This window comes from Liolophura sinensis, chromosome 2, assembly GCF_032854445.1.
Source record: "Liolophura sinensis isolate JHLJ2023 chromosome 2, CUHK_Ljap_v2, whole genome shotgun sequence".
NCBI lineage: Eukaryota > Metazoa > Mollusca > Polyplacophora > Chitonida > Chitonidae > Liolophura > Liolophura sinensis.
The window spans coordinates 27,512,357-27,537,951 of NC_088296.1; the positions used below are offsets into that span (position 1 = coordinate 27,512,357).

The 25,595-nt window shown below is 40.7% G+C and overlaps 1 protein-coding gene across 1 annotated transcript; it reads left to right on the plus strand.

The window, feature by feature from the left end:
- On the plus strand, positions 1-24,624 carry LOC135462829 (ras-related protein Rab-11B). The gene is made up of 6 exons (XM_064740110.1): positions 1-264; positions 18,994-19,105; positions 20,689-20,772; positions 21,263-21,456; positions 23,572-23,652; positions 24,361-24,624. The coding sequence occupies exons 1-6, from the start codon at positions 225-227 to the stop codon at positions 24,498-24,500; spliced, it is 651 nt and encodes a 216-aa protein (XP_064596180.1). The 5' UTR covers positions 1-224; the 3' UTR covers positions 24,501-24,624.
- The last annotated feature ends 971 nt before the right edge of the window (positions 24,625-25,595 follow it).

The window sequence follows — 25,595 nt, forward strand, 5'->3', positions numbered from 1 at the left end:
GGGGCGTAAAGGCCGCCATTTTGCCTGTTATTGGTTTGTTTTGATACGGCTTTATCGGTCAACATCATCTTTAATTTTGACCAAGTCGTCAAGTAAACAAGTTATTTGAAATTTCCAATCAGCTCTCTTGCTATTGGGGCCTATATTTGTCGCAGAACTTTGTTGGTTTCGAAGAAAAGGGCAGTTTGTCTGCGGTACCCTCCCTGTGATATCTACCTTTCAAAATGGGTACCAAAGATGACGAATACGATTACCTCTTCAAAGGTGAGATTGACACAAGCTTTAGAGCAAATTTTCTTGCAGGGCATGGTAAATCAAAGTCAAGGTAAACATCAAAAATGACACTCTTCGTTGTTGCTCTTGTCACCGTGGTTGCTTTTAAGGAAGTGATTTGTTATGCAGAAACCCAAAGGCGGAAATGAAGTCTGTTAAAGATACTGCGAGATTTAACAGTTGTACCAAGAAAAGAAATCGACACTTTTTTGTGAATCAAAGGCCTGTTTTCATGCCATGACATCGTAGATCGCAGTTTCGTTGTCCTAGATGTTGTAATTTTAACCATAATTCAAACGAGACATAGTTGTCAGTGGTATTTACGACATAAAATCATGTATGACAAACTGTCATTGATTTCGGAAGCGTATTTGGTTAAAATGACGATACTCAACGTCGTATTTTATCCATCATGTCTTACTAAGACCCCAGTAGAAATTTTTAGTTTCACAGGCGTTGTAACTTGTAACAGTTGTGATTGTGGAAGATAAAGGTAGCCCACCACATGTAATCCGGTTCCCAAGGATCAATTGTATATTCTGCATTCCACTACAGGGTTTGAAATGTTTGTTTTTAATTTGTGGCCATTGTTCTATTTCGTAGTCAATTTGACTCATTTTTGGGATATTGAAGTAATGGGGCAACAACATCTTCCAGGAGCCAAACCAGCCATTGCAGCTGCAGCAGCAATTTTAGAAGTAGAAAAAAGAAAAAAAAAACATTGTGAATTTTGTACATATTGTTGTAACTAATGGATGCATGGCTTATTTGCATATTTACACAGGAAAATGTAGTTTCAAACCAGGTCTTGAAATTAACACTGGCCCAAGACCATAGGAATTTTGTTTTGAACAGTAGAGTTTAAAAACGAAGACTGTAATTTGAGACTGCACACATGAGGGCACATCGTTCATGCAATGCAGCAGCCAGCAGAGGATGAGGTGAAAGATAAGATAAAATGAGAATGCATAGGGAATAAGAATCCGACATTATAGTTTGTAACACAACTGAACAATGTGCACAGTATATATAATTTGTGATCGTCAGCTAAACCTGTTTTTTTTTGTGCAAAGCTGAGTTCTGTATTAACTCCCATGTTATTTAGACAATTTTTTTCACCACAATGTGTAAGCGTGAGTAAAATGGCAAATGCCCAGATGGCTACAGTCTCGAAGCGAAGCACTTCATGCTTCTGCCAGCCATACAGGCATGAGAATTTTCTGTCTTTTTTTTTTGGTTGAAAAGATCGTTTCTGAGATTTGTGCAAATGCAAGGAGAAAATTTGGGGTGGGGGAACAAAGTTTGGCAAGAACGGCCGTCATTTAATAATTCATTTGACGTACATGTATTTACTCGCGTTGGATGTCTGTGACTTCAGCTGGTCTCTGTGTCGAAAATCCTGTAGTACCATAAACCAGTAATGTTGTCGCGATTGGCATAAGACTGATGCGAGACTGAACGACACAACTGTGTACCCTTTACACATGTACACGAGACTGTGTGAACAAGATTTTGGTTTTCGGTCGTTGTAATACCAGAAGTGGACAATTCGAAGGCCTGAGGCATCATATTTCAGGTACAATAATAATTGATTCTATTATACCACCAGACAGTGTTCCCTTTCCAGGGCTAGAATTTAAGCAGAAAGTCTAACGAGCCAGCAGGACGAGTATTCTCAAAGTTCTACTGGTCTGACCGTAGGTTTACTGGTCCTTACAAAATGAAAAGGACACGCTTGATACCGCCATAACAAGCACTTTAATAAAACGGCTCATTTCTTTGGAAACAAATCATTGGGTGTTACAAGTGTAAGTCTTGCTTGAAACAAAACAATTCCTAAGTTTGCATTTACAAATTACACGAGCTCATAAGTACTGTATTTTAGCTTTGGTATGTAAAATGCACTTGCTTCAGCACACGTGCAAACCTTAAAGTGACAGTTTTGATGCTAACACACCACTTTTACTGACATGAAATTAGTCTGCTTCGGGAGCGGTAGATCCAGGGTCAATCCTGGGTTGAGTGACACCTAAGACCTTAAAAGAGAAGTTGTAACTTCCTCCCTTGGTGTTCAGCATGAAGGGGAAAGTGCAACAACTGGTTGACCCGTATTAGTACAATGGCTTAGGCGGGGTGACTTACTTGCATTCGGTAAGACGTCTCAGAGAAGCAGCACTAGATAAAAGAGCAAGGAGGCACCACGTCCACTCTAAGGATTGCTTCGTCTTCAGATGACTGAAAAATGGTTAAGTACGACGTTAAACCCCAAGCACTCGCTCACTTTTAAGAAATTAATCAAACTTTACACAAAAACTCTATAAAAGTATAAGTCAATAACAACCAGGCAAAATTTGTCACTTGAAAAATGCTTGAAACATCCAGTAATACATGTAGCTGATTTTCCCTCATCAGCAAAGCAATTGTCTTGTTATGATTAATTAAAACAATGCAAAATCCATAACAAGCGATAATGTATTACTAGTAACTCTAAGCATAATACTTCAGTTATGTCAGCAGACAGTGAGCTGCTGGTCATTCAGGTTTAATTGGATAACCCTACGGTGACTGGTCAGTCAATAAATGTCACTTAATGGATGCCTTTATTTTCACACTAAATATGCACAGTCACTACACACAACATTTGTGCTACATTAGTCTACTTAATCGAGGCTTGGCTCCATCTTAGTATCGCCGCATTGTGATGTTGTTGTTGATTTATTGCTGCGGTTAGAGACATACATATCAATAATTTGCACAGGCTGTGTGTATGTAATACGATATACATATGGTGAGAGAGGCAGTTTTTTTATCGACTGTACTTGCCTTCCAGTCAGATCATTTTTCGGACGCTCCCGATACATGGCTCGGGGGTTTCCGCACATCAAACTTCCTTTTTATAATGATGAAGATTGGAAATCTTCGTACACCGCTCGCGTCTTTCCCTGTACCAAACTCCGACCAGTGTGGAACAGAATCTCGTCATAATGTGACGAGGGCGACTGCTGTTTTGCAGCAAGCCGCACTCCATGTGCAAGTGACATTTTTGTTGCCGATGTATGAAGAAAAAAAAATTTCACGTCCCTATTTCTAAAAAAAATAAGACAAAGACTTATCACTGAAAGTGTTTGTATTTTCTACTGGTCTGTCGGACCAGTGCTTTGCACATTCTTGGATTCTTTAGTAAAACTACCGAAGACCGAAGAATTTCAGCTATGCATCTAGGCAACATTTATTTACTTTTCATATAATTGGTTAAAAGGTTTAAGTAATTATCATGTCTTTTGATGGACTAACTGTTGAAAGAGGAAAGCAGGATGTGAAGGCTATTGATGGCAGTGTCAAAAATAAATGGAAAGGGAATTGGCTTGATCGCTCTGTGGTCAGCACGTAAGGCTGCCTACCCAGAGGTGCTGGATTCAATTCCTAGTTGGTACTGAAATACTGAGCCGTCATCAATTATGTGAAATACTCATTGAGTAGGGCATGGAGCCACAACGGTCAGGGTAATCAAACGCATTGATGGAAGTAACAACTGAGAATTTGATAATTGATGTAAAAAATGATTGGTTTTATGTTTTGAATAATCAAGTAAGGTTCAGTAAGATAAGTGTTTTCCTTTCCTCTTTGAGCACCAAATTCATTTTGATTCATATGATTTTAAGAAAAATTTCATTCAGAAAGAGGGGCCATGCCCTAATTTCAAACATCTCACACATACACGCTCTCGAGTGAGGCACAAGCACCTTCCATGTTAAGACATTTTGTTTTTTTACCAGTGATTCTCATGCCTGTTCATAGATTTAGCCAGAATTTGAAATCAGACAAGTTTCCAGGTTTCTCCTAATTTCCCTATCTCCCCTATGTTAATTGTGTCAGAATAGGATGTCTCAAAGACACTGAGACCCCGCTCCCACCTTCCTACCTTCCCACCTAATCCTATGCTACCAATCTCTGTGTATTTACATTATGTAGATCACAGTATATTATAGAACAGTTTGAGCATGTTTTGCTGTATTTAACTGAAGCACCAGTTAATATGGAGAAAGACCAGTAGATCTCAAGATACTCTAGGACCACTTTCACAAAACTTTGTAAGTCACATTTCTGGGGACTTTTATGCTTGAAATAACGTCGTCTAGGTTGTTGTGCCATAAGGCACTTACTCTGTTGTCCAAAATGAAGTACCAGTTAGCTGGGAAGAAAATTTATAATTCTGACCCAAAGTGTGACAAAATACATCGTAGGACAAATTGCCACTCTGACAGATCAGTTCTTGTGTAGATTTAGTGTTGACAAAATGAGAGGTTTTATGTGTGATCTGTCATGTGTGTTCTGTCATGTGTGATCTGTCGTGTGTTCTGTCATGTGTGTTCTGTCATGTGTGTTCTTGGTGGTGTCCTATTAATGGGATTACTTGTAGTAGAGAGGATAACATGTGTCCAAACTGGAAAAAACACTGGCTAGGCGCAGGTGGAGGATATTCTCTGATGCTTTATAACACGGCATGCAGCTTTCTGTTCTCTACGGACATGTAGGTACTGCCACTTCATAACACCGAGGGGAGTTTTGGGGACCTATCAGATGCCCGGTGATAGGACCTTAATTGATATCATGTTATAGACGTCAAAATATTTCATTGCAAGCTCATCGTGATGACGTCATATTAGACAAAAGAGAACATCACAATGGAGCACAGGCAGGTTTTCCTCACAAATGGTGGCGCTGGTGCCCAAGTGCTTGCCTCAAGTCCTTCGTTGCATGCTGCGGTTACATCTGTGATGTATTTGTTGTACTCACTGTGACGTCGCGCTGTTGGCGCTGCAGTGGAATGTCCAGTGCGACTGAAATGACAAAGTACATGTACGTCCTGCTTCGTGACTTTTGCCGGCATCCCATTGAAACTAATACATTATAACGTTGTAAAGACTCTGCGACAATCCAGTTTTGACGTAACAATGGCTCCAGGTCCAAGTGCCACCTCACGGAATTGAACCATATTCTGCCGTCTGATTGGTGTCTCGTCTCATTGGTGATTGATCTTGGTCTCTTGTCTCATTGGTGATTGATCTTGGTCTCTCGTCTCATTATTGATTGATCTTGGTCTCTCATCTCATTGGTGATTGATCTTGGTCTCTCGTCTCATTGGTGATTGATCTTGGTCTCTCGTCTCATTGGTGATTGATCTTGGTCTCTCGTCTCAATGGTGATTGATCTTGGTCTCTCGTCTCAATGGTGATTGATCTTGGTCTCGTCTCATTATTGATTGATCTTGGTCTCTCGTCTCATTGGTGATTGATCTTGGTCTCTCGTCTCATTGGTGATTGATCTTGGTCTCTTGCCTCATCAGTGATTGATCTTGGTCTCTCGCCTCATTATTGATTGATCTTGGTCTCTCGTCTCATTGGTGATTGATCTTGGTCTCTCGTCTCATTGGTGATTGATCTTGGTCTCTTGTCTCATTGGTGATTGATCTTGGTCTCTCGCCTCATTGGTGATTGATCTTGGTCTCTCGTCTCATTGGTGATTGATCTTGGTCTCTCTCTTATCCTTCTGTGCTGATTCCTCCCACCATAATGCTGCCCGCCATCATACAAGTGAAATAATCTGGAGTATGGCATGTAAACACGATCAAACAAATAAATCTGTTACCCTTCAGCATGTTCCCTATTTAAGTTGGATGCAATTGGGGTCAAATGCAGGCAGTTTTTAGCTTGCCTGTATAAAGCGCAGACGTAGCTTATATTGTACCCTGAGCGTCGGCGTACTGATATCTTAAAAGTATTGAGCTCAGGACTTGCACCCATGTAGAGAGGGATATTCCATCGCTTACGCAATATGTAGATATTAAGTGCCGTAATATACTGAATTCTTGCCTTACTGTATTGTGTAAAACAATCAATGATAAACAAAATATTAGGTTTGTGTCTTAAAACTTACTGTACGTGTTGACCTGAAATTTTACATGCATGTAAAGCACAATGATGTAAGGGGTATGTTTCATCTCTGGTGCTCTGTGAGCATATTAATTATCCTAAATTACCAGATTCACAGTTTCTGTTTATGTATTGAGCTGAAGTTGTGCATTCATGTGTTCGTGTGCATTCAATTGCTACCAATTCCAAGTTTAAAACCCATGTATGGGTGCTCATAATTAGTTGAAATCTGAAAAAGGCCAAAAGCGGTCACTGACATGATGGGAGTTTCCTTACGTAATGTTAAAGCTCTAGCATACATACATATATTTCATTACTTCAGATGTAGTTTATGTTGAAAATAAGCGATTCATTATCAATTATTAATTCCTCATCACTTAACGTAAATTTTTTAAAGCACTTTTTCCAGTGGAATTTATGCATACAAATTGTTAAAAAAATGTCGCTAAAACGATTTTTTAACTATTTTGTAATTTTAAAAATTTTTTCAGAGTGAGGAATTTCATGTGTCTCAGTTTTTTTTAAGACAGGGCCTCCGTGGCTCGGTTGGCACGCTAACGCAGCGTAATGACCCAGGAGCCTCTCATTAATGTGGTCGCTGTGAGTTCATGCTGGACTCTCCCCGGCCGTAAGTGGGAAGGTCTGTCAGCAACCTGCAGATGATCGTGGGTTTCCCCTGGGCTCTGCTCGGTTTTCTCCCACCATATTGATGGCTGCCATCTTATAAGTGGAATGTTCTTGAGTACAGCGTAAAACACCAATCGAATAAATAAATAAAATATTTTTAAGACCACTTTTACCTGATTATCACAATTCTCATCAACAATTTCACTTTAAAATCACAGATGCTACTGTACAATTACCAGCTGTAGTTAGTCAGATCCACAACCGGTAAATACTGTTTTGTGAACTTAACCCGTCACAGTCTAAATTCATAAAAAATTTACAAAATATACTATGGGCTGATCTGTAATTTGTTTTACAGGAATATTTAGAACTCATGTCTTTTAACAAAGAATACATTTTAATTATTGTTTTTTTTTGGTTGCCTTCTTGCATTGGTGACGGATGAACACATCCACATATGCATAATATTGGTCACAAAAATATGCCCAAGACAGCATCATGACAGGTACAACAAGTGGCCATTGGCTTTTACATGGGGATTTCATAAACACAGTTACAAAGGACTTGGAAGGTCAGGTGAAAAGTAGGCGGGTGATCGGAATGTACAAGTGTAGATTCTGTTGTAATAAACCTTATGGTTAAGAGGCCACAGTATCCAAAGTCTGCAATCAGTGGAAGGAGAATAGACAATTCTTTGTGGGCTGCCTGCTAAAAGTATGTGCACAGGTACACGTTATGGCTCTGTTAATAGTAAACTACGGATGGTGTATAGCTTCAGCAGTAACCTTGACCTTTGACACTTTGATACTGATAAAGGAAAGCTTAGTATTAGCCTAATTCATCACCATTATGCAGGAAGTAAATTGGTATTGGATTTGTACTAACAAAGCAGCCAGGTTAACTAGATTATGCGGGTTTTTGAGCTATTTAAAGCACCTAATTTGCATAAGAATTTAATTAGCAGCCAGGGGTGTATGTACATGCATTTATAGCCTCACAAAGCCTGTGGTTTGCACACCTGACTTCTGTCTGTCAGAATGTATCGAACACTCTGCTGTAATAGTTCATAGTAAATCGGAGAAAGAATGGACCCTTGTTTTTATATCTATCGCAGATCTGACCAGAGCATTGAATTCAGTCAAACCTTTAACTTAAATAGAGCAACATCCAAATTGAACAATTTGCTCTTCACAGGGCTTCCTTAGAGGGCACGGGCACAAAACCTTGTGATTTGATGTCCAGGTGCTGGTCATGCTGTGTAATGTCAGTCTGCACCAATAGGTCGGACAAGCATCATGTCATTGAGAACAGTGTTATTAAAACAATCTAGTACATTGGTAAATACTTTTGTCACAAAGCAGGGCCCCACATGGCATTTTTGATTTGGTCTGAAATGTATTCAGATGTGAGGAAATTTTACTTTAATGTCCTAAATAGCAAATAATATCGTCAGTAGTATTTAAAAAATGGAAATGTCCTTGTATTTGGCCCCTATGAAGCCTTGGCAGTTTGTTACATGTACTTCATCCACAGGTTTGGTCTAGTTGAAGAGGGTATCACGGGGTCTCTGACGAAATTAACATGGGAGATGTAAGAAAAAGGAGGGGAAAAAAATGAAATGAGACAACCTGATTTTATATTCTGGCCAAATCTCTGATGTATATGTACATGCGCTGACTTTTAAAGTGCTGGCCCAGATGATCTTTAAATGATGTCTTTCTCCAGCTTCAGGGTATACATCCAAATTTCCACATCCGTTATTTCCGTCTGTTTTGTTTAACAACCGCTTTCGTCCATAAATCTAGCTGTATTAAATACTCAGCTTTTAAAGTCACCCCTCGTATCTAATGCTATTCAGACTTCCTGTGTGTACATACATGGATATACACACATACTTGTGCACATAGACATTTCAGGATGTAAGTGCTGTTACAGTCGCCACGGTAGAGCACGGTCGTGGACAGGGGCTACAGCTACTTTCTACGGCCAGTAAAATGCCAACATTTCAAAAGTACTAATAACGAATTTCTGCTGGGGCATTTTCAGTTTCTTGGTTGTTTTAACTATATGGTGAATGGGCATACGATTTCTAACATAGAATTTCAAAGAAACAGATACTTTTCTGTAGAAGCACTTAGCCAGTAGGTTAAATGCGTAGTGAAAAATTAGCACTCTATGCTGATGTACTCCGAGATCATTCTGACTAAAAAGTATTGTGCTACATGTAGATGGTGTGAAGTGTCACTGCCACATGTACAGTATACTACAGCTTAAACCAGGATGCATGTGTTCACTAGTACATGTTCCCTGTGGTGTTTATTATAAAGTGGGTGGGGCAGGTAGGGAGAAAGGTCATTCACATCTATAAGACTGTTGGCATAATACTGTGATTGCTTGGGGATTTTAGTGTTATAACAGGGACTCACTTATCTGCAGAGTATGTGATGCCACGCCCCCACCTATCTGCAGAGTATGTGATGCCTCGCCCCCCACCTGTCTGCAGAGTATGTGATGCCACGCCCACACCTATCTGCAGAGTATGTGATGCCATGCCCCCCACCTATCTGCAAAGTGTGTGATGCCACGCCCCCACCTGTCTGCAGAGTATGTGATGCCATGCCCCCCACCTATCTGTAGAGTATGTGATGCCACGCCCCCAACCTGTCTGCAGAGTGTGATGCCACGCTCCCACCTATCTGCAGAGTGTGTGATGCCATGCTCCGCACCTGTCTGCAAAGTATGTGATGCCACGCCCCCACCTATCTGCAGAGTATGTGATGCCATGCTCCCCACCTATCTGAAGAGTATGTGATGCCACACCCTCCCCCCCACCTATCTGCAGAGTATGTGATGCCACGCCCCCACCTATCTGCAGAGTATGTGATGCCATGCTCCCCACCTATCTGAAGAGTATGTGATGCCACGCCCTCCCCCCCACCTATCTGCAAAGTATGTGATGCCACGCCCCCACCTATCTGCAGAGTATGTGATGCCACGCCCCCCCCCCCCACCTATCTGCAAAGTATGTGATGCCACGCCCCCACCTATCTGCAGAGTATGCGATGTCATGCCCCCCACCTATCTGCAAAGTATGTGATGCCACGCCCCTACCTATCTGCAGAGTATGTGATGCCATGCCCCCACCTATCGGCGAAGTATGTGATGCCATGCCCCCTGCCTATCTGCAAAGTGTGTGATGGCACGCCCCCACCTATCTGCAAAGTATGTGATGCCATGCCCCCACCTATCTGCAAAGTATGTGATGCCACGCCCCCCATCTATCTGCAGAGTGTGTGATGCCATGCCCCCCACCTATCTGCAGAGTGTGTGATGCCACACCCCCACCTATCTGCAGAGTATGTGATGCTATGCCCCCACCTATCTGCAGAGTATGTGATGCCACACCCCCACCTATCTACAGAGTATGTGATGCCACGCCCCCACCTATCTGCAGAATGTGTGATGCCACGCCTTCCACCAAGACAGTGAAATAATGTCTGTTATGTTTTGAGGGTATAGTGTTGTTTGAGGCTACATGCATACATGTACATGTATCTCTGCAGTGGATGGTTTGATGTGTTCATTTGTTCATATTGATTGATGACTAATACATTTGTACCATCAGGATAAAGTGAGAGGGACCAAAATTTCTTTTTGCTCGATCCTGTTACAAGGCTACTGTAAATAAGGCTAGATGTTCTTTTTTCTCTAAGATGAATGCTTAAGAAATGCATGTAGAGAGATAATCTCATAAAAGGCTTTATTAAGGTATTACCAATATTGTGGGTTTCCTATACATGTATTAATTGTGTCCTTGGTAATCAGAACTGAATTGCACCTGATCATTATCACTTCATTACTGTAACAACAATCCCAGTCAGCATTTCAGGAGTCTCATGAGTTTATGCAGGCTGGGAGGAGACAGGGTGGGGCTCTCGTGAACTAACACGGCTAAAATATCTGATTTTATGGTACCTGCGACCGATGCTGTTGAGCTGACATAGCCTGCTATGCAAGTTGTATATTCAGTACTGTAAAATCTCGCCTTCTGGGTGGATTAGTTTGTGTGAGCCCCCACCCTGTCCCATCAATATCTTCGGGACTCCGCTAATAAGAATGCTTCTCATTAATGACTGGTCAAAATTGTGGTGTGGTGTTGTCTGTCCATTCGCCCGTCTGTAAACTTTTCAGCTGTCACAGTATATCTACAGAGCTGCTTCATTCAGAGCTTTTGAACGAGACATTTGCACCATAAAGTTATTTATCTACAGCTGAGCTGTTGAAACGTGTTGAAACTGTATTTAGCCATAGCTGAGCTATTGAAACATGATGAAACTGTATTTAGCCATAGCTGAGCTATTGAAACATGATGAAACTGTATTTAGCCACAGCTGAGCTATTGAAACATGATGAAAATGGATACCAACCCCCAACTCTTGAGGCTCCCAATCTTGGGGTTTTCTGTGCTGTGAAAACAGAAATATCAACCACAGGTGGTTACCTAGAATTTTTGAAAAAGGGTGTCCAAACATCCCTTTTTTTGAGCCATTTTGTTAAAGCAGTCTGTCTAGATTTCATTTTCTTCTATCTCTCCCATGTTAAAGGTCCTGAAAACAGGGTGTCTAAATGGATTGGTAGCTGATTAACCCTGTGATCAGTTATGTTTACAGTGGCTGTACATATTGAAGTGTTATGGTATTTTATTTGTAAGACGGTCGGATGCAGCAGAAGGGGTTAATGCCTCTGTGTGGTTTGGATGCAGCAGAAGGGGTTAATGCCTCTGTGTGGTTTGGATGCAGCAGAAGGGGTTAATGCCTCTGTTTTGGATGCAGCAGAAAAGGTTAATGTCTCCGTGTGGTTTGGGTATTGCTGTGGCTGAGAGTGCATAGCTAAAGCCTTCAGGTCAGATCAGCAGAAGGGGTTAATGCCTCTGTGTGGTTTGGATGCAGCAGAAGGGGTTAATGCCTCTATGTTTTGGGTGACACTATGGCTGAGGGCAGAAGGGGTTAATCCCTTAGTGTGGTTTGGGTACTGCTGTGGCCGAGAGCATGTAGCTAAAGCCTTCAGCTCGGACGCAGCAGAAGGGGTTAATGCCTGTGTGTTTTGGATGACACTGTGGCTGAGAGCACATACATGTAGCTAAAGCCTTCAGGTAAAACTGGTCATTGATTATCCTTAATGACAGTAAATTTCATCCAAGACTGCCTTACCCATTTTTCCTGATTCTTGGAGTTTTATTGATTTTAGAAATTTGTTTTGAGGTTTACTGGAAACACAGGATGATATTCTACCGTAAAATTGTGTGTTTGGGGACCAAAAATAATATTTTGTGACGTTTATTTGCATCTAACAATGCAGTTCTTGTGGGCGAAATTTTAGGTCATTTAGGGTAATTCCATTGGCTTTGACTCGGCCGGCGTGCTCATGGAAGCATTTCAACACACCATTGTGAGGCTCTCTGCTCTTGTCCAAGAAAGGTTTGCATTAGATTGGCTAATTGAGGTTCAAATGCATGTATGTCCTCTTGAATAGGCCTGCATTTATTGTTAGACTGTCTCTACATGATAAAACTTGTTTACACAGTTGGTGTAACCAGTAGGCAGACCACAAAGTAGGGATTGAAATACTCGATTTGCACTCTGAAGACAGATATACCCGAATTCTTCCAACTTTTTGCACATGAAAGAGCAACTTCCAGTACAATTTATGCATATTTATTATTTTTATAATTTGATTTTGAGGCAAAACTATATTTGTTGGATTTACAAATTTTAGGGCTTAGCAAAAGGCATAATTTAATTAGTCAGTGAATAATGCCTTCAAAGTATGCTTGAATATACACCTTGCAGAGATGCAAAAAGGTTGAAGAATTACAGTATATTTGATAACTGACTTGTTTCTTAGGAATATGCAATCAAACTGTGTTAGTTCTCCTACATGTATTTGTACGCTGTACAACCAAATTTTGTTCTACATGGTAAAAGGATCCATTGTTATGGAACAGCCTATAATACTAATAGGATAGAGGTGTAAATATGTGTTCTGTAATGCTTGGATTATGGAGCAGCCTGTAACAATATAGGGGTGTACATATTTGTTCTGTAATGCTTGGATTATGGAGCAGCCTGTAACAATATAGGGGTGTACATATTTGTTCTGTAATGCTTGGATTATGGAGCAGCCTGTAGTAATATAGGGGTGTACATATTTGTTCTGTAATGCTTGGATTATGGAGCAGCGTGTAGTGATATAGGGGTGTACATATTTGTTCTGTAATGCTTGGATTATGGAGCAGCCTGTAACAATATAGGGGTGTACATACTTGTTCTGTAATGCTTGGATTATGGAGCAGCCTGTAATAATATAGGGGTGTACATATTTGTTCTGTAATGCTTGGATTATGGAGCAGCCTGTAATAATATAGGGGTGTACATATTTGTTCTGTAATGCTTGGATTATGGAGCAGCCTGTAACAATATAGGGGTGTACATGTTTGTTCTGTAATGCTTGGATTATGGAGCAGCCTGTAACAATATAGGGGTGTACATGTTTGTTCTGTAATGCTTGGATTATGGAGCAGCCTGTAGTAATATAGGGGTGTACATGTTTGTTCTGTAATGCTTGGATTATGGAGCAGCGTGTAATAATATAGGGGTGTACATATTTGTTCTGTAATGCTTGGATTATGGAGCAGCCTGTAACAATATAGGGGTGTACATATTTGTTCTGTAATGCTTGGATTATGGAGCAGCCTGTAACAATATAGGGGTGTACATATTTGTTCTGTAATGCTTGGATTATGGAGCAGCCTGTAACAATATAGGGGTGTACATATTTGTTCTGTAATGCTTGGATTATGGAGCAGCCTGTAACAATATAGGGGTGTACATATTTGTTCTGTAATGCTTGGATTATGGAGCAGCCTGTAATAATATAGGGGTGTACATATTTGTTCTGTAATGCTTGGATTATGGAGCAGCCTGTAGTAATATAGGGGTGTACATATTTGTTCTGTAATGCTTGGATTATGGAGCAGCCTGTAACAATATAGGGGTGTACATATTTGTTCTGTAATGCTTGGATTATGGAGCAGCCTGTAATAATATAGGGGTGTACATATTTGTTCTGTAATGCTTGGATTATGGAGCAGCCTGTAACAATATAGCGGTGTACATATTTGTTCTGTAATGCTTGGATTATGGAGCAGCCTGTAGTAATATAGGGGTGTACATATTTGTTCTGTAATGCTTGGATTATGGAGCAGCCTGTAATAATATAGGGGTGTACATATTTGTTCTGTAATGCTTGGATTATGGAGCAGCCTGTAGTAATATAGGGGTGTACATATTTGTTCTGTAATGCTTGGATTATGCAGCAGAATGTAAGCACTGTGACAATAATTGACCTAATATTTTGTCCTTGACCAAGTTACTTGTTTTGTGCGTCAAATGAATTCTATTCACCTTAGGAATGTGTTTTGAGGTTTGCTTTATAAAGATAAGACAATATTCTACTAGGAGAACTTTCAGCAACTTTGCGTTTCAGCACCAGAAGTATTGTTAATCTCTTGTGTTTGTCTGTGAAAATGTGCATTCTTTGTGGCAAATTGTTAGGTCATTTACAGACATGTACACCATAATTGTTCAACGTTTACGCTGCTGTGAGTTCAAGACCAGCTCATGCTGGCTTCCTCCCCGGCCATACGTGGGAAGGTCTGTCAGAAACCTGCTGATGGTCGTCGGATTCCCCTTGTGCTCTGCCCGGTTTTCTCCCGTCATAATACTGGTCTCCGTCGTATAAGTGAAATTTTATTGAGTATGGCGTAAAAGACCAATCAAATAAATAAATTCTTTTCATGTTTTCAAGGTGTTTATTCATGCATATACTGAAATCACTATTCTGTGTTAAGCCCTAAAATTGGTCAATCCCAACCTCTATATTTTTGTCTCCAAAATCAAATAATGTGCGTAAATTGCACTGACCATTGCTCTTGTAATGCAAAAAGGTTGAGGAATTATGATACGTACTGATGACATTTTATAATATTTTCCTCCACTGCAGAAGGTCAGCAAAATTGAAAGAAAATCTTTAGTCTGGCATTTCGCAAGTTGAATGATACAAGATTACTCAGTGTTTTTCAAGAAAGCCTAGCAGAAGAGTAGGTTTGTTGTCAACTTGTCAGAAGGCAGTGTGTGAGTGGGTGGGTAGCTCCGGTACATCTTCCACCCACAAGGCATTGTGTGAGTGGGTGGGTAGCTCCGGTACATCTTCCACCCACAAGGCATTGTGTGAGTGGGTGGGTAGCTCCGGTACATCTTCCACCCACAAGGCATTGTGTGAGTGGGTGGGTAGCTCCGGTACATCTTTCACCCACAAGGCATTGTGTGAGTGGGTGGGTAGCTCCGGTACATCTTTCACCCACAAGGCATTGTGTGAGTGGGTGGGTAGCTCCGGTACATCTTTCACCCTCAAGGCATTGTGTGAGTGGGTGGGTAGCTCCGGTACATCTTTCACCCACAAGGCATTGTGTGAGTTGGTGGGTAGCTCCAGTACATCTTCCACCCACAAGGCATTGTGTGAGTTGGTGGGTAGCTCCGGTACATCTTCCACCCACAAGGCATTGTGTGAGTGGGTGGGTAGCTCCGGTACATCTTCCACCCACAAGGCATTGTGTGAGTGGGTGGGTAGCTCCGGTACATCTTTCACCCATAAACCAGACCTCTGTAGTAGAATGAAAATTCATTGTTGTCCCATTAAACACTTGTAATCAAATAAATATGTAATTAACGGTTTTTGAATGAATACGGGCTGATGTGGAAGCGGTCTCTTTGTAAGTAGCAGGAAAGCAAAGCTTGTTAATGCTTCGACAACGTTTAAATATGAGTCTGCATCATAACATACTTACCTTTCCTAACCCATTTTTTATTCAAAATTTATATTTTACCAGTTTATCAATCAGTTCAATTAAGCAGCAAGCTTTAGTCGCAGAAAATGAAAATTAGACAAAAAATTCATGCTGGTTTCCTCTCCGGCCGTATGTGGAAAGGTGCATTTTTTTTGTACATGTAGGAAACAACTTGGCGGATGGTCGTTGGGTTCCCCTGGACTCTGACTAGTTTCCTCCTAACCATAGCACTGATTGCCTTTATATAAGTGAAATATCCTTGAGTAAGGTGTAAACCCCCAATCAAATAAATCAATGCAGACAATAGGAAACTGAGCCAGACTGAGACCGCTTTAGACTTGTTTAATAATAGTACCTAAGGTGCCTGTCTTAGTTTTGGGCAGAGTTATGTGACACACCTGTACAGGGACTTCCTGATCCCAAAATCTCTCCAGCTCACAATTATTCTATCTCAAGCCCAAGAAGAGAAGAAAGTTTGTAACACTCACAAAAGTTTTCCTGGAGAGGAGAACTCCCATCAAGATTTATTGTTATACTGCCAGAGTGAGGTATGGGATGTGCTCCATATTGTTTGACGTGTCTTTGATGCCAGTGGCTGATTTTGTTTGACGTGTCTTTGATGTCAGTAGCTGATTCATATGCTTGCATACAGTATTGTCTGGGATAAAACCATTTTGCCAGTCAGTTTTATGCCTTACACATGTTCACATTTAGCCGATTTTGTAAAACCAAAAATGTCTGGTTACAGTCTTGTACATGTGTCATGCTTTTTCTGTCCGTGATAAAACTTCCTTTGCCAAAGGTTCATGAGGTACTGTGAACTGCCAGGCTGTACAGGTTGATGTCACCACGTGCTCAGCCTTATTTTAATCTGTGACTCCCTAAAGCCTTTCAAAACACTTCACGTGACTCATCTGGTTAAAGTTGTCTCCCCTTGGTGTGTCAGTTTGTACAATGTGCAGTTTTGGCACACTGTGGACTTACAGTATATAAAGCTGATATGTTGAGGTGTATGTCAGTTGACCCTGTCCTGTTTTATGCACCTGTTATGCAGCTGTGGAAAGCTGTTAAGAGACATTCCGGTTTGAAATATAGAAAGCAGGACTTGATGTTGTTTGCTAGTGTTACTTCAGCTTCTCAGTGAGGATAGTCTTGTGTATCGTTAGAAAAATGCCACCTTTGGGAGAAAAAAAAATGCACGACTTCAAGTTCTTAAGACCAGAATTTAGCAGAACTATGCTCATATCTGATTATGATATGTTGTTCAAAGGTAAGTAGCTGATAATTTTGGAAATCTGTCGATGCAGATATGCGGTAAAGGGCCTGAAAATTTACCCCTGACATTTTGCACTTTTTTTCCTGATTCAAAGGGCTCTGCTGCTCTGCTCTTTATAAGAAAGGTGTTTGGAAGGTGGATCTATGGATGATGTCATACTAGAAATATAAGCTTCAGCATAACGAGAACAATGTTGTGACATTTAATTGCCTCGAACAGAGCCAAATACAGTGACATTTTGATATCTTTTTAAAGATGCCCAAATTACAGCCTACCCCATAAAACGATAAACTTAACTCAAATGTTCGAGGAGATCCTCTTTATGTTCATGTGTACTGACAAGAAAAATTGGAGTAATTTATTTTTGACACTGAAATTTTGTATAAATTACAGTACATCTGTAATGCATTGCTTTCTGGTTTCTTATTGTCTGTAGATAATATAGACTAAATTAACCTTCCCTAAGCGTGCTAAAATTAGAAAGCTGTGATAAGACCTGTGCTAAAATTAGAAAGCTGTAATAAGACCTGTCACAGGCCATAAGACTTCTTTATTTGGACAAATCATTAAGTATATCTGTTTTCTGTTTGTTGTATTAGGTGTAGAGTGGCCTCCGTGGCTCAGTTGGTTAGCGCGCTAGCGCAGCGTTATGACCCAGGAGTCTCTCACCAATGCGGTCGCTGTGAGTTCAAGTCCAGCTCATGCTGGCATCCTCTCCGGCCATACGTGGGAAGGTGTACCAGCAACCTGCGGATGGTCATTGGTTTCCCCCCTTCTCTGCCCGGTTTCCACCTACCATAACGCTGGCCGCTGTGATATAAGTGAAATATTCTTGAATACTGTGTAATAAACCAAACAAATAAATAAATAAATAATTAGGTGTAGACCTCCTTCTTGAAGTCTCAGACCTGAACTTTATTTGGCCAGTATTTTACATCATTAACTCTGTCTGTTTACTGTTTGTTGTATGAGGTGTAGACCTCCTTCTTGAAGTCTTGTGCTCGGACATCAGGAGATCCAGGTTCAGTCCTGAAATTGACCAATGGTGTTTAAAAGATTTTAGATACAGTTTGTCATTGTGAATGCAATATATGGATATTAGGCCAAGCAAGCATTTGGCAAAGTGTCAGTATCATGTGAGTGTGCTTCCTCTCTGGCTGTAAGTGGTAAGGTCTGACAGCAACCTGCAGATGGTCATTCATTTCCCCCCAGCTCTGTCCGGTTTCCACCCACCATAATGCTGGCCGGCTTCTTATAAGTGAAATATTCTTGAGTACAGCGCAAAACACCAATCAAATAAATAAATAAATGAACATGACATGAGTGTGGGTAGGCCATGTGAAGCTTGGCTTACACAAGAGCTGATGACCCAACTCTACTCATTTATTGGAAATAACATCACTCAAGTGGAATTGAACTCCAGCCGTTGGATGTACATGTATGCCTCAAATATGGCCATATGTTAATCTGAAAGACACATGGCCATCATTGACTGGGACTACATGCCACCATTCGGGTAGTGGGGCTACGTGTAGCACCGTACCATCATTAAAGTTGTGGGACTACATGTAGCTCCGTACCATCATTCAAGTTGTGGGACTACATGTAGCTCCGTACCATCATTCAAGTTGTGGGACTACATGTAGCTCTGTACCACCATTCGAGTTGTGGGACTACCTGTAGCTCTGAACCACCATTGAAGTAGTGGGACTACCTGTAGCTCTGTACCACCATTCAAGGTGTGGGACTACATGTAGCTCTGTACCACCATTCGAGTTGAGGGACTACCTGTAGCTCTGTACCACCATTCAAGTTGTGGGACTACATTATTGAGAGACGCACTACGTGTGCCTAAAAGTACACACATTGTAAAATCCCTGTTGTTCTTTATTGCCTGAGTACTGACTGAACAGTTCACCCATTAGAGATGCTACTGTAGCTGGTTGCTGATTTGACTTTCACTTTCTGTTTTGTTTTAGTTGTCCTGATTGGTGATTCAGGAGTGGGGAAGAGTAACCTGCTGTCTCGATTCACACGTAATGAGTTTAACTTAGAAAGCAAAAGTACAATTGGAGTAGAATTTGCCACAAGGTGAGTACTCATTAATTAACTACCCGAGCTGATTCGCTCTGCAAAACATGAGTTGCATGCTCTGAAGTAAATAAAGGAAACGTTTATGTCCCTGTCTAATACAGATTAGCACCACGAGTGTTCTCAACATGGCCATTGTCAGTATTCGGGCTGTTTTACTTGTCCCTATTCATATGACCATGGTAGACCAGAATGAGAAAAGTCAGATAAATGAATTCTCATCATATTTTGTATTGGGTTTTTTATGATACAAATTGTGTTTTGTCTGCCTGTCCTGCACAGGTAAAATTAGCCGTAGTGGGCGGAACCATAGATTATTATGTACAGAGGCTAAGCCCTAGGTGCTCCCTCCAACCGTACTTTACCATGCTGGAATACATTAATTTACCAACTTATCGTGCTGTGTCCTCTCCAGCTGTACGTGGGAAGGTCTGTCAGCAACTTGCAGATGGTTGCGGGTTTTCCTCAGGCTCTGGCCAGTTTCCTCCCACCATAATACTGGCCGCCGTCGTATAAGTGAAATATTCTTGCATACGGCGTAAAACACTAATCAAATAAAGAAATAAATAAATATCGTGCTGTCCCTCTCGGTTGGATGCTGTCATCAATAAAACATTCATGTCCATATACCAACATGTCTAAAGTGTTCGTTGTCCCATGTTGTCTGGTCGCACAGTCTCTAGTAAATGCACACAGGTACAAAGCTCCTCAATGGTAGATCCATGTTGAAAGTCTTTCGTCCCGGATGGCCATGTTGACACTACGTCATCATTTCGGGGGCCCGCTTGTCGAACACTCAGCTCTTGCCGGACTTTACGGACCGAGACTTGGAGCACAGGGTGCAGTCTCAGGTAGTAAAGTCCGCTAGAGCGAAGGTAAAATATACCTGACAGTCACTGGCTATCCAGTGGCAGAAGGCTTGAAATTTCAGTAAAGAAGTTCGTAAATATATTGTTCTGTGGAAAACAATTAAAATGTCTGATGTTAAGAGTATTAGACATTGTCTTTGTTAGATTTACTGGATCAAAGATGTTTTGTTGTGTCTGCATCAAAGATGTTTATTGTTTAATGAAGTTTTCACTTCATGCTGAAATACTAGGCAGAGAAATGTCATTTAATAACCCAGTGTATTTTGTCGAAACTTTATATGTAGTTTTCGTATTGAAAGCGGCTCTCCATTGAGATTTGCAGCTGGAACTTTACGGTCGTGAGTGTTTGTGTGGCTGTTTTGGTGACCTTAAACATGCAGGAGAATATATATTCATCATATGAGGGAAAAGTTTGTCAATGACGTGCCAACGGCTGGTGGTTTTACTCTGCACTGTTTCACCTTTTTTTCCCTCTGCAAGACTGCAAGCTGTTGTTATAAATGAAATATTCTTTTGTTCAGTATTTAGTATTATTTCACTAATTAGTTTCTTCCCACCATAATGCTGGCTGCCGTTGTGTTATTGAAGTACTCTACTAATCAATTGAATAAAACAAACACTAATCAGTGTTTAAGCACTAATGAGCGGTGGACAGACAGGACATCACATTTGTTCCTGTGTTACATTTCACACTAACGAATGAACTGTTTGCAGGAGTATTCAGGTTGATGGGAAGACGATAAAAGCTCAGATCTGGGACACGGCCGGCCAGGAGAGGTATAGGGCCATCACTAGTGCGTAAGTACCCACAATACCGCAGTGACTACACATATTCACAGGAACTGTAGTATCATCATTTCTTGGTGTCCCAAAATAGACTATAAATGCCAAATGTACCTTAAACCAAGGGGTCAAAATATTCAATATTTCGAGTTCATCGCAGCGATGATAAACAAAAATTTAGATTAGATTTAACCGACTTGTTATTGACTAAGTACGTGTAGTTCATTAGACAGCTTAAACTGTCTGGCACCAGAGTCTGTTATGATCTGCTAGGTGAATTCTGACCTCTCGCTGGCTCAGTTTAAACATAGTCTCTGGTGATAGACCCTGTTCCAACACCTAATATTGTGTCAAGAATGAGAATAACATAAAAGCACCAGTCAAGTGAATCAAATACAATCATATAAATCAAATAATATAAAAATAACATTCAGAGTTGGCCAAACCCAGATGTTTCTGCAAAGATTTTGGACGTGCTTATTTTCGCTTCCACTTTCACTTTCAGATATTACCGAGGAGCTGTAGGAGCGTTACTAGTGTACGATATAGCCAAACATTTAACGTATGAGAATGTGGAGCGATGGTTGAAGGAGCTGAGAGACCACGCAGATAACAATATCGTCATCATGTTAGTAGGAAACAAGAGCGACTTGCGCCACTTGAGAGCAGTTCCCACAGACGAGGCGCGTGCATTCGCAGGTAAGGCACAGACGCAGTATTGCCCCTCATTTCGATTCGAGCCTCAGCTCCTCAGGCAAGCATGATGTCAGCTCTGATGTGGGTGCCTGGTGAACAGAATACTCCATTCCTGACTGAAACATAATTTTTGTCTTAAGGATCATAGGGCTGATTGTCTCTTGTGTGATGGTGGACTGTGTTTAGTTTGCTGGTATCCAGCGGAGGTTCTTGTGGACTGTGTTTAGTTTGCTGGTATCCAGCGGAGGTTCTGGTGGACTGTGTTTAGTTTGCTGGTATCCAGCGGAGGTTCTTGTGGACTGTGTTTAGTTTGCTGGTATCCAGCGGAGGTTCTGGTGGACTGTGTTTAGTTTGCTGGTATCCAGCGGAGGTTCTTGTGGACTGTGTTTAGTTTGCTGGTATCCAGCGGAGGTTCTTGTGGACTGTGTTTAGTTTACTGGTATCCAGCGGAGGTTCTTGTGGACTGTGTTTAGTTTGCTGGTATCCAGCGGAGGTTCTTGTGGACTGTGTTTAGTTTGCTGGTATCCAGCGGAGGTTCTTGTGGACTGTGTTTAGTTTACTGGTATCCAGCGAAGGTTCTTGTGGACTGTGTTTATTTTGCTGGTGTCCAACGGAGGTTCTGGTGGACTGTGTTTATTTTACTGGTATCCAGCGGAGGTTCTTGTGGACTGTGTTTAGTTTACTGGTATCCAGCGGAGGTTCTTGTGGACTGTGTTTATTTTGCTGGTATCCAACGGAGGTTCTTGTGGACTGTGTTTATTTTACTGGTATCCAGCAAAGGTTCTGGTGGACTGTGTTTAGTTTGCTGGTATTCAGCGGAGGTTCTTGTGGACTGTGTTTAGTTTACTGGTATCCAGCGAAGGTTCTTGTGGACTGTGTTTATTTTGCTGGTATCCAACGGAGGTTCTTGTGGACTGTGTTTAGTTTGCTGGTATCCAGCGAAGGTTCTTGTGGACTGTGTTTAGTTTGCTGGTATCCAATGGAGGTTATTCAGTTATTTGACAGCTTCACTGACAGTGCGTAAATTAAATAGTTAAAAGATATTTTAAACATGTGGCTATAATATAACAAATAACAAACAGCTTCAAAAGTCACAGTTATATAGATGTACATGAATATCGTCAAGGATATTAGTACGAATGCTAACAGTTGTTCAGTTTTAAGGGCCCCTACATGTACCTGTGGGCATAAAAGGGGAGCAGGAAGGTAAAAGAAGTCCTACTCTACCACTTGACCTGTCAGTAATGTTGAGCAACTATTTCAGGTTACATGTAATATGAGATGGGCGTCCAAAAATGTTTCACTGAAAGTTATTTGGAGTAGACGAATGATGGAGAAAATTAGGGATTTGGGCCTGTGGTTAGTTAAAAAGTTAACGGTAGAAAGGGGTGTCATGTGTGCCTCTGGAACACAGCAAGACAAATGATAGGTAAATTAATGTCAGCAAAAGTTTTCTAACATGTCTGACAAGTGGAACTATTTTTACCTTTAGCAGCAGAAGAGTGGTTAGTACATGTGGTCTTGTTTTATTCTGTTCCATTCACATGCTTTACGTTTTATGATTTTTTTTGGTCGTACTCATTTCTGATAAAGCCTGACATTGAAATGCAAAATCAGGCCACATTGAATGTCGTATTGAATGGTAGACCCATATGTTGGCGGATGGTAGTGAATAACAGTGCTGTATTGCTATATTTGAAAGGGAGGTAATTTTGTCAAGAGTTAAGCCCCTTGTTTGTAGTGAAAGATGTGGTGGGTTAAATTGGAGAAGAATTGGCCTTTGTTAGCCATTGCCTGAATTGTTACTGCAGCCTTTTCACATGGTTGCAAGGTGTTTATTGAAGCATATTCAGAAGGCATTATTATGTTTTATTTGATAAAATTATAGTTTTTATAACGTCCTGAAATTGGACGATCCAGCCAGTGTAGTTTTGTTTGGAAAATCTAATTATATATGTGCATAAATTGACCAAAAGTTGCTCTTTCACATGACAAAATGTTGAGGAATTACAGTACCTGTAAAAGACCATCTGAGTGTGAGTGAAACACCCACCAAATAAATCAAATAAATTAAAGTGTACATTGTCTAATGGTAAATCTGTTCTGCTTTCATTTCAGAAAAGAATAATTTATCATTTATAGAGACATCGGCCTTAGATTCTACGAATGTAGAAACTGCCTTCCAAAACATACTAACAGGTAAGACATGTGACAGATATTCTGTACCCAGTGCTTTGAGGAGTTGTGATCAGTGCATTCGTGTCACTAGAGTTAGTTAACAGTTAACTCAGACAGTAATCCTTAAAAAATACGGCTTTACTGGGTTCTACACATGAAATTGAAATTGAATTGTAGAACAGTTTGATAGTGATTTCATTTATTTAACTGCTTAACCAACTTATATTGAGGAGGATATTTCGAATGGTCTTTTCGGCCAGTGACATTTTGTATTGTATTTCGACCATTCCCAAATCTCTGATCTTGACAACCACAGTATTTGACTATGTCACATGTAGGAAAGTTTGTCAGTAATTTGTCAGTGGTCAGTGGTTTACTTCAGGAATTCCATTTTCCCCCTTCAGTAAAACTGACCACATGTAGCGTATAAAGTGGAGAAAGGCTTGAGTGTGGCTCTAAATGACAGTCAAATAGCTGAATGTTGTATTTGATGTAAAATATCATCCAAGAAGTAGATACACATTTTGCCTGCTTTTGAGGCATATTGATGTTTAATGCGAAGGAATTTTCAGGTTTGTTCGAAGGGTAGAATGATATTCTGCTCGAAATATGTAAGTTTCAGCACAAAGAGTGATATTTGTATGACCTTTAAATGCACTTTTTGGGATGAGTTTTCAGAGGGAATATAGTAAGTCAGTTGTTGACCTTAACTGCTGTGTATGTTTTCAGAAATCTACAAGATAGTGTCTCAGCGACAGATTCGGGAGAGCCCAGACAATGAGAACTCTCCCAGTAACAATGTCCAGACCATCACTGTGGCACCTACAGACACCTCCGCAGGGGCCAAGAAACAGTGCTGTAATATATAAGCCAGGGCGGGGACGCGCCTAACCATCCGTCGGCGGTTTCCACGGCAACCAAAACACAAACTAAAGCTGGGGGGCAGAAGAGAGAGAGAGAGAAAGAAAAAAAGAAAACAAACGATTATAAAAGCTGTAATTATGTTACATACTTACGTTATATAAATATTATATATATATATATAAATATATATGTATATGTGACTGTACACATAACATGCGAATGTTGGTAGTTTCAGCTGCTCCAGGGGTTAGTTCGACCATCGGTGTGCATGTGTGTGTGGGCTGAGGCATGGCCTCACTCGCACCCTCTTCTTCAATCACCTCAGTCACAGTTTACCACCCCTCCACACGCACCCATGCCCTCAACATTCAACAAGCTCCTATCAATCTCCCTTCCCCGCCTTCTTTTCTCTTTGAGGTACACTCGCTCATGTCTACAAATATCCTGGCCATCAAGCTTCTGTCTCTGACCTATATTAGATGAAGGTTGCCAAGGTCACTTCACCTTGACCTGATTACACCTAGGTCATTTCCATGACCTTGGCATATGATAAATGACCTTAAACTTTGCCCATAAATTCCACATTTTGAATGGATATGAGAATTCTATTTATCTTAGAAATGTGTTTGGAGGTTTGTTTGGAAGGTAAGGGGATACCCTAGTGGAAAAAATTAAAGGTTTAGCGCCAAAAGTAGTGACAGTTTATTTGGCTCTGAAAGTTTTTTTTTTGAAAGCAAATTTATAGGCCATTTACCATACTTATTCTCTGTGTGCTTGCCACAATGTCCTGCACTAAGTCTAAGGTTTAAATGTGGCTTCAAGTCAAACTTACCCTGTATACGAAAGGCTTGGACGTACTAATTTACTCCAGATACATGAAGGGAGTAAAATGTGTTTTTTGTTTGAATTCATTTAAACCTATAAGAATTCAATCTCTGTGATACCCAGCCATTTTACTGATAGACAATTGTCAATTGTATATGGAACTAGAAATAGGGGACAGCATACAAATGTTTGAAGATAGATAAACAAATCCTGATTTTAAAAACGACTGTTTTTTTTTTCGTCTACAGTTCCAATGGAGCTGTGCTGGCAGTGGT

What these genes read in the sequence shown, in the direction of transcription:
- LOC135462829 (XM_064740110.1), top strand. Translation starts at nt 225, where the DNA reads ATGGGTACCAAAGATGACGAATACGATTACCTCTTCAAAG. An exon ending in ATACGATTACCTCTTCAAAG is followed by an intron (nt 265 to 18,993) that starts GTGAGATTGACA and finishes GTTTTGTTTTAG; the next exon opens with TTGTCCTGATTGGTGATTCA. An exon ending in CTTCCAAAACATACTAACAG is followed by an intron (nt 23,653 to 24,360) that starts GTAAGACATGTG and finishes GTATGTTTTCAG; the next exon opens with AAATCTACAAGATAGTGTCT.